General features: G+C 36.1%; 1 protein-coding gene across 2 annotated transcripts in view; it reads left to right on the plus strand.

The window, feature by feature from the left end:
* Window positions 1-6,873: 6,873 nt before the first annotated feature.
* EFHC1 (EF-hand domain containing 1) overlaps window positions 6,874-20,131 on the plus strand; it is a 93,840-nt gene continuing 80,582 nt past the window's right edge. For both annotated transcript variants that reach the window (XM_074237185.1, XM_074237186.1), the window contains exons 1-2: window positions 6,874-7,070; window positions 9,656-9,877. In XM_074237185.1, coding sequence (XP_074093286.1) covers window positions 7,008-7,070; window positions 9,656-9,877 — 285 coding nt within the window. In that variant the 5' untranslated portion in view covers window positions 6,874-7,007. The remainder of the gene's footprint in view (window positions 7,071-9,655; window positions 9,878-20,131) is intronic.

Below are 20,131 nucleotides of genomic sequence, written 5' to 3' on the forward strand. Positions count from 1 at the left end.
TTTTTCTCACTGGGAACTCTCGTAGTACAAAAGTAAAACATTATTGCTAGACTTCATGTCCTTTATAGCTAAGAGAGAAAAAATGATTATGTGTCTGCCTTGTATTGTAAATGAGCATATTGATTTCCAAAATCATAGAGCTGAAAGATTCTTCAGGGTCCTGGTCATAAAGATTGATTTAGACGAGGGGGTTTGTCTTTCATTTGTCTCATTGAACCCTCCTCTATCCTGGCATCCTTAGTTATAAACTCAATTCCAGGGCATCTTAGTTAATATTCTGTCATTGCCACTCCCTTGAAAGTCATCTCTTCTGATGCCCAAGTCATTGAAATTTAGATTCCAAAGTAGTCAATGTTCAGGGTGTTTACTTTTCAGAGAGTCTTGGTACTTTTTTTTTTTTTTTTTAAGAACCAGGATCCCCTCAGTTCCACAGCAACATAATTACTGTTGACAATGGCACAGGAGCTAATCCAGTCTAGTAATTTGCTTACAGAGATATGAGTGTATAAAACTATCCAGGACAGAGTTGTCTATTATCTTAAAAAAAAAGTTGAAGATTTACAAGAGTGTAGTTCACTACATATTTTATCAACACAAATTCATAATTTCATTCCTATATTAAATAGAAACTTCCCTTATTTTAGATGTAAATTCAATTTCTCTTAGAATCATAGAGAACAGGGGCAGCTAGGTGACTCAGTGGATAGTGCACTGGCCCTGGAGTCAGGAATACCTGAGTTCAAATCTGACCTCAGACACTTAAAATAATTACCTAGATGTGTGGCCTTGGGCAAGCCACTTAACCCCATTGCCTTGCAAAAAAAAAACCCTACCAAAAAAAAGAATCATAGAGAACAGCTTACCAGCATCCTCCTAGAAAGAATTTTTAATCTGCTCAAAGATGCTAATTAAATTAAAAATTTAAGGAATCTCTAGCCCAAATTCCTTTAAATCTTCTTTTGAAGAACTTGTTTTTCTAGTCTTTTTATTATTTTATTTTAAAAAATGAACAAATGAATGAATTTATTAATCATTTCAATCATTCCCCTCTGAACACTTTCCAGTTTCTCTACATCCTTTGAAAAGTATGATAGCCAAAATTTGACAGATCCTAGTCAGAGTTTGACTAAAGCCAAGTCTAGAAGAAAGATTACTCCAGAGAGTCTGTGCATGTCACATTTATTTTTTTTTTTAGGTTTCTGCAAGGCAAACTGGGTTAAGTGGCTTGCCCAAGGCAAGCTAGGTAATTATTAAGTGTCTGAGGCCAGATTTGAACTCTGGTACTCCTGACTCCAAGGCTAGTGCTTTATCCACTATGCCACCTAGCCGCCCCTGTTTTTGTTTTTGTTTTTGTTTTTGTTTTTGTTTTTGTTTTTATTTTTATTTTTTATTATGTCACATTTCTTTTAATACATCCCAGCATGGTTAGCTTTTTCTCTACAGTATCGTATATATTTATACTTATATAAAACTAGTGAGCAACTATTATAGTCCTTTGCTATAATCCATATTCCTAGACTTTCTGTAATGTGTGTTATTGATTTATACTTTTGCTCTGAAGAGTCCCACTTAGCACTTGTCCATAGTGAATTTCATTTTGCTTATTAAGACCATTTCTACTTTTTTTATGAAGCCTATTTTGAATTTTATTTCATCTTTCAGGATATTCTCAATTCCACCTAACAGTATTAACACAGTTATAACTAACAGTAGTTTCTTAGGGCTTTGCTTTAGGATTGAAAACTTAAAAAGCATGCAAAAACAATTATTTTGAGCAAAATGGTTTTAAAATATTTTATTGGTGCCTTTTGTCTTTATATTATATTTATTTTCTACACCCCTCCCTATTGAATTCTGTCTTAAGGTAAAGAACAATTAAGTAAAAATGAGCTATGTGCCCTTTGGCCAGTCACGTTAGCACCCTGGTATAATGGGAAAAGCATTTCATTTAGAACCATAAATCTATGACATTGGGCAAGCCACTCTCTGAACCCCAATGTCCTCATTTGTTAAATAAAGATTTGGATAGCTTATGTTTAAGCATTTATCCAGTTCCAATATTCTGAAATCTCCCAAGTCCTTCCCACTTTGAATATTTCGAAATCTAATTGCCATGGAAAAAGTAGAGTGTTCAAATCATCACCATGTAAACCTGCTAGTCAGTTAATGATCCTATTTTGGACCTGTAATTTCACTGATGTGGATATTTTGTTTTGTGGTATAGATCACAACTCATTTCATTGCTTCACATTCTATGCAATTTTCATTCATATCCTCCTATATATTTGCCAACATCTTCACACTAGAGAGACAGCTTAGAAGTCAAGGGATCTGGATTCAAATCCTGACTATCAATTACTACCCATGTGAGCTTGGATAAGTCACTTATTCTCTCTAGACCTCATTTATTCACCTGTCAGACATGAGTCCCTTCCAGGTCTGAATCAATCACCACTTCCCTGTTCCAGTCTCTTTACAATGAGTGGGGTTGAACCAGATGACTTCTAAGGTCTGTTTCCAACTCTAAATCTATGAACCTGGGTCATTACTTAGGTATTATTACCAATAGGTGGGATGTATCTTGGACTTCTCCCTCTTTAGTCATTCCTATCAATGGGAAATAATAGGTATAGATTATAGTGATCAGGAACTGAAGCACCTTTTGTATCAATGTCCATGACTGAGGGCAAGTGGGAGTAAAATCATATATCACCAAATGCTTCTAAGACCTACAGCTTTCTCAAACCTTGCTTCCTTCTTTCAGGCCTATAGGTATTACTCTTTCTCCTTAGCCTAACTCGTTTGTTCTCATACTTAGTTGACTTTAGGCTCTGCAAAGGTTTATTCAATAGCTTCATGCTAACTGCATTTCCCCCTCAAGTTAGTTTGCTTTCACACAGTGATGAGAGTGTACTTTTAACTATTTAAATAGCATGTTGTTCTCTGGAGGGTAAAGTTATCTGAATGAAGGGTATTCCTTAAATAGAAGCCAGTGCCATAATGGACAATGATGACCATGAAGATGACTCACCCTTTCCAGACTCTGCCTCCATTCTCTCCCTGATTAGCTAAAAGAATAGACTAAAGAATTTACAGGAAGTCTTAATGAAGTAGCATGCCTTGTACTCTATCCATTTATGGAATGATTTCTAATTCCTTGGAAGAGGACAGTGGAACTGTATAGGATTTATAACATGCAAAGTTAGTAGCTACTGGATTTGGAGTTAGAGGACAAGAACATGAAATTTAAAGCACACGTCTGTCCCAGTAACTCTCCTGCTCAAGAAATCCCCATGGCTCCCTCTTGCCTATAAAAGATAAATTCCTCTGTTTGGCTATTCAAGCCCTTCGCAATCTGGGTCCAGCCTGCCTATTCGGGCTTAGTGCATATCACTGTCCTTCACACATTACATATTTTTGTGAAACCAGCCTGCTTCCCATTCCCTTTAAATGACATCTCTTATCTCTATAATTTTTACAGGCTATTCTTAGACTTGGGATGCACACTTCCTCAAGTCTGTCTAGTTTCTCTCCTGAGCTTCAATCCCAAAACACTGACTGCCTCTTAGGCAAAGATATCCCTTAGACACTTCAAATTTAGACTGAAACTCATTATCTTTCCAAACCTATCCTTCTGGATTTTTGTAATTCCTATAGAAAGAGCCAGTCAATCAATAAACATTTATTACCCATCTGCCATGTGCCAAGTAGGTGCTGGCAATACAAATGGAAGTAATAATAATTTTAAAAGACAGTCCCTACCCTTCAGGAGCTTGGGAGTGGGGGTGGGGTGGGGGTGGGGTGGAGGAAGAACACACAAAAGAAATCTTAAAGGTAGAAGAGAAAAGAGAGGAGAGGTACCCAGTGCTGGGGGCATGGTGGAAAAATCCAGAGAAGTCTAAAAGCAGTGTAGGTAATGGGAAATAGGGAGAAGACTATAATGAGTCCCTTAAATAAAAACCTTACAGCTCATGGGTCTGACCTCTAACCACAAGATCCAATCACAAGGGCAAAGGTATTAATGAAATGTAAGCATTAAGGGGATTCAGTCTTTCAGGATAATGAAATTCCTGAGAAAGGAAGCCATGATAGAAATGTCCAGTGATATCCAAAAGCATGGAAATGGGGAATCACCATTTTTCTTATCACATAGGTTGGCCACCTCAATATATCATCCATAATTTCTCACTCTCTCCTAGTCTACATATCCAATCATTTGCCTAATCTTGTTGATTCTATATCATCCATAACTACCCTTCTTCCTACTTACCATTTCTTCCTACTTAGTCATAGTTCCTACTTTCTTCCTTCCTTACTCACTCACTCACACTTCCTACTTATAAGTCATCATTACCTCTGGCACATAGGAGGTACCATATAAATTATTTTTTCCCTGAATTCCCCCATACCTACCCCTCCAATAACCTTCTAATAGGTCCCCTTACTTCAAATCTTTTCTTTCTCCAATCTGTCTTCCACACAGCTACCAAAATGATATCCTAAAAGCACAGAACTGTTCATGTCAATTCTCTTCAATAAACTTGAATAGTAACTCTCTCTAGGACAATGATTTTTTTTATTATATAAATATTTTATTTGTTTTCCAATTATATACAATAGTAGTTTCTACCTATCATCTTTGGTAAGGTTTTGAATTTTACAATCTCCCCCCCCCACAAAAAGCAATCTGATAATCCTTACATATTTTAGGACAATAATTCTTAATCTAAAGTTTACAAACATTTTTAACAAATTTTTTGTTAACTATTTTAATATAATTATTTCTTTTATACTCTTATGTATTTCATTTTATGCATTTAGAAATATTCTGAGAAGTTTGTAGCTTTTCCACCCAAAGGGGTCCATGATGGACACAAACATAAACTCTTCTGCCTAGAGGTTAAAACCCTTTACAATCTGGTTCCAAAGCATCTTTCTGGTGTAATTATATATTACTTCTGGTACCCTAGAACAGCCAAACCAACCTTCTTACTCTTTATTTTGTAGTGAAGGACTCCATTTTTTATCTCCATGCTTGCCATTGTCCTTTCAGAATCAGTTTCTGCAAGCAGCTTTTTGTGATCCCCCAGCTCCTGAATCTTCTTCTCTCCCACCTACTTCCAATACTTTGCACGTTTTTTATATATTTTGTGTATGTATATGTGTATGTGTATAGTGTGCTTAATATATACTATTTATTGATTGTGTACTTATAGTTGTTAGGTTCCTACCGGCTGGCTTAACCTTTACCCAGGCGAACGTTGAAGAGGCAGGAGACAAGAATGGAAAGTTCTCCAAGTTCTCCATTTATTAAACCAAGTACAAGTGCTTACATAGCCTCCTTAAATATCCAGTAGGACCTTGGTTCAGATCTAGCCTCAGATACTTGACCCTATCCAGCCAGTAGCTACACACACACACACACACACACACACACACACACACACACACACACAAAATGAATAAAGTCCAACTTTGAAAGCTGTATTATGATCATTACAATGACAATTTATGATTCCAGAGGACCAATGATTGCATATTTATTGATTACAGAGAGGTGATAGATTTAGGATGCCAGAGGAGATATACTTATAGCTATAATATGCATAATCATTAAAGGAATTTGTCTTATTTGATATGTATATTTTTCATAATAAATTTGGTTTTCTTCCCCCCCAATAGGTGAGGTAGGAGAGGAAATAGATTTCTCTTCCATTTTTTAAAATAGGAGTGATGATGGTACTACAGAAATGTTGTGAATTCTTTTAAATGAGATTATTTATTAATTTTATTTACCTGAATACTTTATTACTGAGGCCTCTCATTGAGTGGGAGTAATATGTAAATATAATATAAAACCAAAACAAATCAATAAAATTAAAAAAAGATCAAAGAGGAAAATTATTAGTCCTATATTTACCAATATATACTTAAACTGTATAACAGAAGCTCATAATTTCATATACTATTTCTTTTTTCCTTTTTTGAGTATTGAAATGTTTAGTGCTTATTAAGTTCTTTAAAAAAATGAAAGGGATGTAATTAAAAAAACAAATGTAATTTTGCTATCTCTTATACTTTATGTTTCTTCCTTAGGGATATGATTTCTCTATCATCACATTCAACTTAGATCAATGTATACCATGGAAACAATGAGAAGACAGACTGCCTTCTGTGGGGGGTTGGGGGGAGGGAAGCAAGATTGGGGGGAAAAACTGTAAAATTCAAAATAAATAAAATTTTTCTAAAAATAGACAGAAAGACAAAGAAAAAAGGAAGGAAAAAAGAAAAAAGAAAGAAAGAAGAAAAAAGAAAAGAAAAAAGACAGACAGAAAGAGACAGAAAGAAAAAAAGAAAGAGAGAAAAGACAAAAACAAAAAAGAAAAAGAATAAAAGAAAAAAAAAGACAGAAGGGGCGGCTAGGTGGCGTAGTGGATAAAGCACCGGCCCTGGAGTCAGGAGTGCCTGGGTTCAAATCCGGTCTCAGACACTTAATAATTGCCTAGCTGTGTGGCCTTGGGCAAGCTACTTAACCCTGTTTGCCCTGCAAAAAAAAAAAAACAACTAAAAAAAAGATAGAAAGAGACAGAAAGAAAGAAAATAAAGAAAAGGAAGGAAGAAAGAAAGAAAGAGAGACAGAAAGGAAAAAAGGAAAAAAGAAAAAAGAGACGAGAAGGAAGGAAGGAAGGAAGGAAGGAAGGAAGGAAGGAAGGAAGGAGACGTGGCGCCTCTATATAATCTTACACCGCGGGTCAGGCTGTCCCCACCCCCCAGGGCACCAGAGAACCCCCTCAGCCCGCCCGTTGCATTTTGAAGAAGGCTGGGACGGGAGGAGCGCGCAAGCGCAGATGCGTCATTCCCGGTTCCGGCTGCCGCTGCCTCCCCCAGTTCCCTGGCCTCCGAATGTTTGCTGTTACCATGGTTGCACAGCCCTCGTGCGGATTCCTGTCGCCAGGGTAACGGGTTGCACAGAAGCCGGGCCCTAGAAGGCGGCAGCCGCGGCGGAGATGGTGTCCAAACCTGTTCACGGGCTGCCCTTGCTGCCGGGCTACTCCTTCAGCGACCCCACGGTGAGGAACGGCCCAGCCCCGCAGGCCTCGGCTCGCCCACTCCCCAGCTGCCCCTAGTCACAGTCCTTTGCCTCTCGCACCTCAGTCCCCAGCCCAGCCTCCAGCTCCACCGCCCCTCGCCCAAGCTGCATCCCTTCTCCAAATCCTTTCCTGCTCTTCAACCCCATAACCCACCCATTCATCCCTAGCTTTAAACTTCTCCCCTAATCAGTCCTTTCCTCCCACCACCAAATACACCCCTCAACCCCACCCCACCCCCTTCTCTCAGCCCTATCTCCTTCCACCTTAGTCCTTTTATCCTTTCTCCCAGGTCAGCTTGTAGCCTCAGCCCTCCCGACCAACTCCCAGCCTTTCCCTCAGGTCATCCTCCACCCCTGCCACCTTAACCCTCTTCCTTCCAATTCCCATCCTTTTTTCCCAGCCCTCTGCCAACTTCCATCCCTCCTTCTTACCATCGCAGCCCACCTTCCAGCTCTCTCCCTTTACTCTCCTATCTTCTCCAAGGTCCATCTCTAGCCTTCACCTCATTCGCATCACTTCTCTCAACAGCAACCAGAGAAACTCATATTTTACATTTAGTTTTATGTTCCAAGTGCATGATATTCGTTGAATTCAGTGGGACAGAATTGCCAATGCATTTCACTTGGAGACGAGAATGTTGTAATTTAGATGTCAAATTTGATGAGGGAATAAAGATTCTGAGATACCCTCCTTTTACTTATCTAGGTTTTAGGGCAATTATTAAGTCTTTGCATATGTTGAACATCTTTAATCTTAAGAATTAGATGCAAGAATTCGATGCAATATGAAAATGATACTAGTGGATTTACAAAGATAGTGAATTAGTACCTTAGTAAAAAGCCAAAAGTTTTTGAACGTGAGCCTGTGGCCATTCTTAAAAGCAGGCAATTTGAGTGATTTATCAAGCATGAACTTCTGGTTTATCCATTGCTGTCACCCAAGCAGAATGAATTGTGAGCACTGTGCATCCAAACCAGTATTTTAAGTGGTACCTGTAAAGATGAAAATGATATGAAAGTCCTATTTGTGGTATGTGGGCCATTGGTGGAAACCTACACAAAAGTTTTTCTGAAAGGAAGACTTGAAAGGTCACTTTTGTAGGATTGGCCTAGTCCTGCATGAGAATTTAAAGGTGAGGCTTATTACAAATCAGTGATGCTCCATATCCAAAAAGAAGAAAATCGAAGCAATAGATGCTTCATTTGTCCTTGGGGATCAAGGAAAACAGTGGGGAAAAATGGATACTATAGCTACTATTACTGCTACTACCACCACAATCATCATCTTTTATAGTGTTTAAATACATTGCAAAATACATTTCTTATTTGACTTACCCTTTAGAGAAGTAGCTTGCAATGTAGGATATTTCTCAATTTATATGTCATTAGGTAGCATGATACAGAGAACTGAACTCAGAGTCAGGAAAACTTGTTTCACTTACTGTATCTGCTACATATTGATGAACTTGTCATTTAATCTTAGTACTAGAACAGAGCCTCATGGCTCAGACTGCAAGGATTCTGTGAAATTTTGTATGGTTAGGACCAGATTGAAATGTAATTGGGAATTGTTTAACAAATCAAATAAAAATACAGTATAGATATATGGTTTTTAAAGTCAACATGTAGTCCACAGGGATCTGTTTGTATTTGAGTTTTGACATCATTGCTAAGAATATGTTTTATAAATGAGATACCTTCCTGCTTTAGTAGAGAGGATTTCCTGGTTACAAGAGTTCATCTGTAACTGTAAAATCACATTCTTACCCATGTATTGTGAATCAGGTACAGTTCTTATTGAAAGTGACCTGTGTGAGTTGCTTTAATAGAAAATATGAATTCATCTTGCATCTTCTTATATATAAGAAAGGACCTTTAATCTAGCATATCCATTCAAATAAGGAGACAGAAGGAGGGACTATATTGGTGCCAGCACTATACAGTTTTACAAATGTTTCATTTGACACTTAAAAACATTCCTGGGAGGCTGGTGCTATTTTTAATCCCTATTTTATAGACAAGGAAACTAAGGTAGTCAAATTTGAACTCAGGTCATTCTGACTCTACATACAAATATATCATCTACTGTGCTTCCTAGCTGCCATATAACCCTGTCTTGAAAGTTAAACCAGGATTCAATGAATTAGGCTGAGGGCAAGAAATTTTTTTTTTATTAAAGATTAAAATAGATTTTTCAGAACTGGCATTCAGGTTACTGAATTTTGTTGTTAATATATAACACTAGAAGACTGTTAATTATGAGAAAAAATGGTCAATCCTAGCTGATAAAATACTTTTTTTACTCTATTTCCAAAGATGATTCAGTTTTAAATTAAAGGGGCAGGACTTAATAAATCTTATTTTCAACTCAATTACTACCTCACTATTAGCTAGCTCTAGACAAATCATTTAATACTTCACCAAAAATTGTTTACTTTCCCCATGGAAGTTTAATGATGTTTAAAAATAAGGAATAAAAATTGTTTTTACAGTAATATGCTCTACAGTAATATGTAGCAAATGCACATATGGTAGTGTTCTTAATGATTTCATTTCCTTCCTCAGAAAACTTCTTTTCAGAGAAACCAAATATTTGGTTACAGGAATGGTTATCCATACTCTCGAATGCCAAAAGTGGGGGTTGGCAAAGAATCTCTCCATGTGAACCAACTGTCTCAAACTGAGTTGGATGACTTGACCAATAAGATACCTATACTGACCTATCAAGAACCCAAGCAGTGTCCACCTTCTGAGTTTATTCCTGCACATGTAGCCTTTGACAAAAAGGTATAGTTTGGGATTTGTGATGTTAAAAGCTTTGAGAGATGTATTTTCTGAGTAATTAATCAGAATAATTCTAGCACTTTATTAATAAAAGGGGCAGTGTCATTCCTGAATGCCAAATGTTATTGGATGAGTGGATGTTATTAACAGTAGAAATCAACTCTGGTTAAAAATGAGAGAGAATTAAATACAATGAGAGGTGGACCTAATCAAATGAAGGATATAACTTTGATTAAGTCATTTACTTCTAAATTGCCCAGCCTTGGGGAATCTAGTTAAAGAATTTATATCTCCAAAGGAAGCCTGAGTAGTACACAAGGGGTTGAGAGTTTCACTTTGGATTAAATTTCTTGTAAAGTTGGGTGGAGTAGCAATTCCTAGATTGAGGAGAATGTTAATCCTATCTTCTGTCAGCAATCCTGCCAAGTCCTGAAATGAGGACTTTAGAAAAAAGAGGGGAACTTTGTATCTCCTTATTTCATTGGTTATTAATAATCATTTCTCTCAGATTGTATGAGCTCCTTTGTTTACATGATGAGCTTACTCCTTGCAGAGGAGTTAGTAATAAACCAGACTTCGGAGAATATGCCAAGGGGAAGATTTTTTTTTCAAGTGCTTCAGCTCTTAGTCAAACAGCTGCACTCTGAATTAAAAGAGGCATTCTGTAGTAAGGAAGAAGATTTTAGTTAGTAAATGATAGACATTATCCAGAGAAGTCACTATATTATTTTCAGAATACAATTTAAAGACAAGGTGTATTGATCCTGAAACTGGGGGTAGGGGGTAAGAACTCCAGTTATACTAATTTGTTCCTTCTTTTAAAAAGTACTCTGTAGTGGCAGGATCTCTGATGTTAAAAGATTCCATTAAAGTCAGAATGAAAATCCTAAATTCAAATATTTAGGTGACTAGTTCCTCCCATCTCTATTGAATATGTTTATAGTTCTGCAAGAAAAATGGCAGACTTAACTACTAAAGAGCAAGATGCAATGTCTTTTCTCTTGTTTTTTTATTTTTCTCCATGCCTTTGCTCTGTGGTAAGTAGATTTTTATATCTATTGATATTTTCTCCTCATTGCTGTTTTCCCCACTGTATAACCCTGTTTTATTCCTCCACCTAATCTTGCTATCTCCACAGTTGATTTACAGTCTGGATAATACTTTAGTATTTATCATATTTTTTTCCCTTTTTTAGTACATTTTGGATTACTTTTTAGTTTGTTTTCTTAGGTAATGAAGTAGTATTGATGCCTGGAAAATAGACTGGGGGATAGGGGTTATTGATGTGGGTTCATTATGGGTGAAGAAATCACCAGATTCTCTGACTTAGGAGGGTAAGAAAAGATAAATAGATTTTAATTCACAGGTTACTGTGAAAGTTTACAGGTTACTACAAAAAGTTCACAAGTTAAGTTCTTTAATAAGGTAAATACAGTAAGTTTTTAGAAGTATTAAAATTTAAACAAAGAAGAAACAGCTACCAACTAAACTAGTGAGAACATCTAGGATAGCTAAGGAGAAAAGAGAAATAGTCTTGAGAAGTGACTGGGTTTAGGTCATTATGGATCCAGAATGGAGAAGAGAGTGAGCAGAAATCTTATAGGGAGAAGCCAAGTCAAGGAGTGACCCACCTGGACATGACTGGAGTTAGGCATACACCTTGGAAGGCTAAGAGCCAGGCAGGTGGTGGAGAGGTGGGGGAATGGACTTAGTGAATTTACATTTGAGAAGAGGATTAAACTGAACAAGAGAGAGACCTACAGAAAATGTCAGAAGGTATAGAATAATGATAGTTCCTTAATATTACAGGAGGCTAGACAAATATTTCTCTAATTTTCTCCTTCAAGTGTGTCATTAATTTGACTGTTCTTGGACCTTTTTTACTTATCTTGGGTCTTTTTTTTTTCAAATGACTTCTTGGGGTACCATATTTTATCTGTCATTATTTGATTTATGCCATCCATTCAGTTCACCAAATCTATCTCTGTACAATATAATAGGTAATTTCATTTCATTCCAGAATTAAAGAGCTATTGTTGACATTACCGTTTCTTTCCAAACTGAGTGTTTGGCCCATTCCATCTAGTTTTGGGCCTCCTGGTCAACCATTTATGGTTCTATGGAATCTAATCTGTAAGTAAGATAGTTGATGGTCCATATCTTGGCTAATTGAACTATCCAATTAAGTCTCTGAGTGATAGTTGACTTTTAGTGTATTTGCCATCTCTGACTTTCTGTGAAGTTTTAAATTTACAAAATATATTTCATCTTTTCTATCAGTTATTCAAGGGATAATAGAAATTTGTAGTAAATTTGGTTTGAGGGTTTGGTTTTCATATTTTGTGCATCATAATTTTTCTAATTGTCAGAAGCTTGCATTTTAGAATTTTTAACTATGAGTCTTGAGATAGGAAAAAAGGTGTAAACACACTGATTTTTTTGTCATTTGATTTGGCTTTTAATAGCATGGGAAGGTGTTGAAATAATTTTTTGTAAACTAAAATTTACTTGATGTATTTTCATTGTTCTCACTTAAGTCTATTTGGTATCAATGTGAATCAATTGTGTTTTTGATATTTTTTCTTAGCTGCTGATACAGCTGAAAAAAAGCAACTATCAGACGCTTTTTTTTCTCATTAGCAGATGAAATAATTTTCTTCCATTGCTCCATATTCCTAAACTTTGTCCACAAAAATATTTGAGCAAAATAAAAGTGGAATCTTTTAAATTTGTGTTGTGTGATAGGAAAATATCAAACTTTACAAGCTAAAAGATATCTGAAAACTCTATTTCAAAAGTAAAATGCATCTCCTCCCAGTTTATTATAATTTGTGTAATATCATCTTAAAGACCAACTAAATGTCAAATTTAAAAAAATAAATAAGATTGTTGACCCTCATTTCCCCCTTTACATCCTGCAGAGAACCTCTCTGAAGAATGAATACATTCTAACTAATTGATAAAGAGCAATAAATTCCTTTCATAAAATAACTTTTCACTATGAGCAGATTGTGGTAGAAACAGAAATTTGAACTCACTTCTTTGTCCTCCACATCTTTGTGGAAATGACTTTTTGCTGGAAAATCTAATTACTAAATATGTAATTAATCTATTTCTGTAATCTCTTTTTTACCCTCTAGCTTACATATTGACCATGATTTCTAGTATGTCACCTGAGTTGTCCAATAAAAATGTTTTAGGCACACATATATTGCAGACCAGAGTATTGCTAATATACCTTTTATGACAAGCTGTTAAAAAGCAGTGAGGGATATAAACAGAGAAAAAAATTATAAGATAAATTTGCTTATAGCAGCACTTGGAATGAAAACTTTTTGTATGAGTTTGAGGAGTCATTTTTGTTTTTATTTTCACTTTATTTTTTTTCTAATTACATGCAAAGGTAGTTTTCAACATTCATCCATTTACAATTTCTGAGTTCCACAAATCACCCTCCCTTCCCTCTCTCTTCCCCTTGGTAGGGAACAATCTAGTAAAAATTGTACATCTACAATTGTGTTTAACATTCATATTCATCTTGTAAAAATGGAATTAGAACTAAGTGGGGGAAACCCATGTAAAAGAAAGAAAAAACATAAATTTTTTTAAATTGAATATTATATGCTTTGCTCAGCATTCCAACTCCATAGTATTTTGGTTTTGTTTTGCTTTTTTCTGTATGTGGATGTCATTTTCCATAACAGTTCTCTCAGGATTGCCTTTGATCACTGAACTGTTGAGAGGAGCTGCATCCGTCACAGTTGATCCATCAGTTTGAGTAGTCTTAAAATAAGGAGATTTCATCTGTTTCTTCCTCATAGTTAATTCCTCTGCAGTCAGAAAGTGTTGCCATAGAGGATAGAGTTTGGCTGAGATGGACTTCTTGCTCTGTTCCACACCCCCTTCCCCAAACAGAAATGGGCACAACTGATTCCCCCAGAGCACATTTGTGGTGGGCTGTACCCTCATGGGGTTTGGGTTTGGACTGGAGCCTTCCATTTGGCTGCCCTCTTTCTTTTCTCCTTCCTACTCTAATGTGGAGATAGAGATTGGCTAGCAGGCCCCTGCTTTGATTCCAAACAATGACTCTCTTGGACCAAAAGCAAAAGAAAATCACTGAATCAGATTTATATTTTCATTCTTAAGAAGTTTGTGCAAATGTTCAAATTATTCATTAAAAAAATTCATAAACCATAACTCTCACAAGCTTCCCCTAGTCAGATGAAACTCCTGACTGAGCAAACTGAGGTCTCTCTCTGATTTAGCTAATAAATCAATCAAGAAAAAGGTAGCAGTTATAAAGGGGCAGAAACAAGAAAATGTATTATTTATTATAACACCTGTGACTACTTCAGCCACAAGAAAAAAAAAGTTGGGAATTTAAATCTATCTCCTCATTTCCATGGTTCTTAAAGACAGTTACCTCCAAGTTGTCAATCACAATGTGTTTCTGTCATCTTTTGGCTAATGAAGTCCGAAGGCGGACAGTGGCCTGTTCTCCTGCTCTTTTTTTTTGACTCCTGTTTATTTTCACAGCCCAGTTTTAATTCCCCAATCTCTCATAACCTGCCAAGACAATCAATCAATCAATCAGTATTTATTAAGTGCCTACTATGGGTGAGGGTATTGTGCTAAGTAAGCATTTCCCTCGAGCTCACAGTCTGATGGGGAGACAATATGCAAACAAATATATATATATATATATATATATATAGGAAGTTATGTAGAGGAAAAATTTGGGACAGTTTCTAGGTAATTAATAATCAATTTGTTAATTAGTCTGGCAAATAATCAGTAAATTGAGGTTTGGGGTCTCTCCCAAAAGGAGGTCTTTGACAGTTTAAATACCTTTGGAAAAGGTATTTAATTACCTATGAAAATTAAATACTTTTGGAAAAGGGTATGCCCCTGACAAGTGAAAATCAACTCTGCTTGGTTAAAAGTTGAGAGAATGAATAGTACAATGAGAAATGGGGACTGTGACACTGATCATGTGATCAATGACTCCCAGATCATTCTGACTTCAGCCATCTACAAAAAAGAATCTATTCTCATCCAGTCCTAATGAAGTTGAATGATAGTGGGGTTACAATGAGAATTCCACTAGATAAGATGGTCTTGGTGGAATGAATTTTTGGACTAGATTAAAAATGTCCTTGAAAGACTGACCTTTGAGCAAGTAAAAAAAGGGGCATCTTTGGGTCCTGTGTATATTAATATAATACAGAAATGATAATTTTTCTCAATTGAAAATATTAAACATCAGGAAGACAGTAGAATTAAGGGGTTTCCTGGAATCCATTCCAAATTCTTCTATAGATCCTTGTTACTTCCTGTGTTGGGAAGGGAATCATGTCTCTTCCATGAGGCCCACTGTTGCACCTACATTGGTGTAGAGTGCATCTCCAAATGACTAATTATTCAGTGTCTGCAATAGAGAGAGAGAGAGAGAGATCGAGCTGAAAGTCCTTGTACCTGAAGGTTGATGGTGCTGTTGTCCTCCACATCATTTGGATGGGTGTGTGAGTGTCTGTATGGAGGAGATGGTGAGATAGCTCCCTCAAAAATGACTTTACAGCTTTCCCTTTTGTTTAGGAAAAGTCCTGTCTCTTAGGTGTTAGAGATGTCCTTTCCTTTTGAGAGGTCAAGGATGGGACTTGGCCGAAGGATGTTAGATATTGTCTATGACCTCCACTTCTAGGTCTACAGTTGGGATCTTGAAGCAAAGTAATTGATGGAAGAGCATAAGAATATGGCCAGATTATTTCTCAATTTAACTCAAGGTTGACTAACAAAGGGGATAGGGAGGATTTTCATATAATAATGGCTATTTATGTATCTCTCTTGGTTTTCGAAATACTCTGCAGATAGTATCTCATTTGACTTTTTGTATTAACCCTGTAAGGTGGGTACTATTATTATCTCTATTTTACAGATGAGGAAACTGAGATTGAGAGATTTAGTAGTTTTTCCAGGACTATGCACAGCCAGTCAGTGTCTAAGGCAAAATTTGAATTAAGATCTAACTGACCTCTAAGTTGAGGGTTCTAATTATGATAATTATGATAATATGAATCTAATTATGATTAGATTCATCTTATCTACAATACCAGGTTCTTTGGATTGAAGTTATCATTGAGGAAATGAGAAGTCAACTGGGAGAAAGCAAAATGGAGAGTAGACAACTAATGCAGTAAAGTGTCCTTGGATTGCCCTCAGATGAAATTATAAACAGCCTTTGGTGGAGGTAATTTTGTCTTTTTTTTTTGCTTCAGGATTCTACATGGTAATGCTAACTCATATTCTAGAAGAAAGGGAAAGTTGTGAGAGGGGGAGGATGAAGTTCCAATACACAAAGATCCTAATAAGGAGAGAAAGCCTTTACTTATTAATATAGATATGTATAAATGTGTTTATGAGTGTAATACATATATATATTTTAGATTTTTGCAAGGCAATGGGGTTAAGTGACTTGCCCAAGGCCACACAGCTAGGTAATTATTAAGTGTCTGAGGTCACATTTGAACTCAGTACTCTTGACTCCAGGGCCAGTGCTCCTGTGCCACTTAGCTGCCCCCTTTATTTTCTAAAAAGTGATATAAATTTTGTTCATCAGAATCAGGAAGGATAGCACTGCAATTACAGAATTCTAAGAAGCAAACATATCCATATATATATATATATATATATAATAATAAAAAGGGTCATAAAAATTACAATCCAGACATTATGAAGTCAATTACAGCAATGGTGGTGCTTAAAAAGGTGAAGCCTCTCAGAACTTAATTGCTTAATTCCTTTTGATTCAGAAAAGATGAGGAAATGGGATATTCTAATTAATGAATTTTTTATTCTCCCATTGATAGCTACAGAATATAAGACATTTAGTTGGTCAAAATTGAAAGGATTCAAATACATTAATTCTATAACTATATTGATTGAATCTGCTACTACATTTTTCATTTATCTCCCCTTCTCTCCACTTCCATGATCATGATCTCCATCCTGGCCCTCATCTCTTCTTGCCTGGACTATTTTCATAGGATTCTAATTAGTCTTTCTGCCACAAGTCTCTCTCCATTACTTCCTCTACTTAGCTGTCAAAATATTATTTTATTATTAATTAATTTAATATTAATATAATATTAATATTATTAACTATTCAGTTAACTTCAGAGGCTTCTTTTCTCTTTAAGATCAACAATTCCTCTATTGAGCATTCAAAGCTCTTCACAAACTGACCTCAGTCTATTATGATATGATACTACCTTTCACATGCTCTACAATCCAAACTGTTGAAGAAGAAATATTAAGGAAATATTTGTTTAACCTTTCCTGTAATATTAAGGAACTATGATCTGTGCTTTTCTGACATTTTCTGTGGGCCTCTGATTCATTCCCCATTGTTCAATTTAACTTCTTCTCAAATGTAAATTCACTAAGTTAATAAAAAAAATAGCTTCAGCCACCTTCCCCACACCCCTCCTCCATCTTTCTGGCTCTCATCCTTCTAAGGTATATGACTGACTCCAGGTGGGTCAGTCCATAACCCCTCCCTGTGACTCTTCCCTACACAAGAAGTGGGCTAGATTCTCTATATAAGTTCAGCCCACCCCCTTCTCCATCCTGCATCCAGGTGTTGATCTAAGACCTGTCACATCTCATGGCTGATACTCTTTCCTCCTTAGCTATCCTTGATGCTCTTTCACTAGTCTAGTTGGTAGCTGTTTCTTCTTTGTTTAAACTTCACTACTTCTAAAAACTCCCTTTCTTTACCTTGTTAAAAAACTTAACCTATGAACTTGTGAATCTAGGCCTTTTCTTACCCTTGTGAGTCATAGATAGAGCCTTGGTGATTTTGTCATCCAAATAAACCCACATTAATCCTTCAAGCCCCCTTCCCCAAGCCTATTTTCCCAACATCACAAACTAGTTTTCTTAGTGTTTCCTGAACATGCTATTCCATTCCATCTCTATATCTCCTTCCTCACCTCCACCTCTTAGAATCAATTCTTGGTTTCTTTCAAAGGCTAATTAAAGCACTACATCCTAAAATAGGTCAACCTCCTGAATTACTTTATAATTATTTTGTATTGGTTATATATTTAAATATTATTTCATTGGTAGAATGTAAGCTCCTTGAGGGCAGATACGATTTCATTTTCATCTTTGTATTCCCATTACCCAGCATAAGCATTTAAAAATTATTGTTAATTGAGAAAATTCATAGAATTGTATTATCTAAGGGAAATTAACTGTAATAATGGAATTGCTTAGGAGGCTGAAATAACTCTATACCGACTCTTCATTATCCTTGTAGTTGCATTTTTTTAAAATGTTCTTTTTATTTGTAAAAGTAGAATGTAAAAAACAAATTCCCTAAAATAGGTTTACTATGTATGTCTGCATGTAGTCTGCAATAGATAACATGTAAAAGGCCATATGACAAAGTCACTACGATCATTCTTCACTTCTAGATACTTTTCTTGCCTTGGAGAAGAGACTTAAAAGGGAAATTCACCATGCCCTCAAATTTAACATTATCGATAATTTATAAGAATGAATTGTAACTCTTGAATTGGGACTCTGTAAAGTGGATTGTGACATTTATAATAGCAGAGCTTTTAAATACAGTTGTTTAGGATAAAGGAAAGGTTTTCAACTGAAGGGACAATTTAGGAAATACAGCTGCCTAAAGGGAAATATCAGAAAGGGAGGTCAATGTACTTTAACTTAAAACAATTCTCGGGGATAAACATATTTAGATTGAGTTATGATTTTTTCTTCCAGCCCAGTGAACAGTGATCAATATTAGTTTATAGTTGATAAACAGTTGTTACAATTTATATTGTTAGTTAAAACTTTGCTTTTATATGTAATAGTTATTGGAATCTGAAGGAGTAGAGGCCTGGTTTCAAATGACTGACCTTCAAGGGCATGGTACCAGACTCTTTGTTTACAGAACCTTTCAGCTGTTCCCTGGAAGCTTGTCTTCAATGCATAGAATCATGGATCAAGAGCTGGAAGGGACCTCAGAGAACATCTGGGCAACCCATTTATTTTATAGATAAACTGAAAACCTGGCAGGATTAAGTTACACTCTAAGGTCACTCAGGTAGGAAACAAGAGGGGCAAGAACAAGCCTCATTGCTCTTTTCTTAGAACTGTCACCTTCAATTTTATTTACAGACATTTATTAAGCACCTATTATATACAAGCCAATATCAAGAATATATAAAAAAAAGAAACAGCCCATGTCCTCAAAGAGTTTACTTTCTAGATTTAGAAGACAACATAACAAAAAGTGACTTGAAAAAGGAGAGTGTACTAACAGCTTGGAAGGATGAAGAAAAGGCTCCCTTAAGGAAATGATGAGGCTGCAAGTTAAGAAACAAGTGAATTTTAGGATTGGTTACTACACAGTATGGGAGATGGGATACCAGATTCAGGAATTGGCTAGTAAGCCATGTGTTGGCTGGATTGTAGAGACTAGAAAGGGTTGAATGTGAAAAGCACCAGGAAGGCATTGGAGTCTCATAAGTAGGGGAACAATAAGGTCAGACCTGTAGGTAATGAAGATGATTTTGGCAACTGTACAGGAGATAGATTGGAACAAAAAGAATCTGAAAACAGAGGCCAAATAAAAGGTTGTTGGAGTAGTAGATTTGAGAGGTGATGAGGGACTGAGAAATGGCCTTGAATTTAGAAAGAAGGGTGGGAGAGATGTTATATACAAGAGTTGTCAGTGGTTGGATTGAATTATTGGATATTGATTGTATTTGAGGATTGAGGAAAAGGCAAGAATCAAAGATAGTGTGGAGGTTTTCAGCCTAAGAATGACTACAATTGTGGTCCCTTTAACAGAAATAGGGATGTTAAAGGGATAGGACAGATTTAGGGGGAAAAAGATAATGAGGCAAGTAGGTGGAATTAGTGTTAAGAAGATCTGAATTCAAATGCAGCCTCAGATACTTAATGCTCTTTGACCCTGGGCAAGCCACTTAACTGCTATTTGTTTGGTGTCTCATCTGTAAAATGTAAAAAATGATAATGCACAGATATCTCCCAGGGTTTTTGTGAGACTCAGATGAGATAATAGTTGTGAAGTGCTTTGCAAACCTTAAAGCACTATGTAAATGCTAACTATTATTATTGTTGCTGTTATAATGAAGTTTATTAATATTATTAAATATAATTCCCTAAACTATAGACATGATTGTTTATTACTTGTTAATATATTAATAAGAAGTCTGCAGT

The sequence above is a fragment of the Macrotis lagotis genome, chromosome 5 (assembly GCF_037893015.1).
Source record: "Macrotis lagotis isolate mMagLag1 chromosome 5, bilby.v1.9.chrom.fasta, whole genome shotgun sequence".
Classification (NCBI taxonomy): Eukaryota; Metazoa; Chordata; class Mammalia; order Peramelemorphia; family Peramelidae; genus Macrotis; species Macrotis lagotis.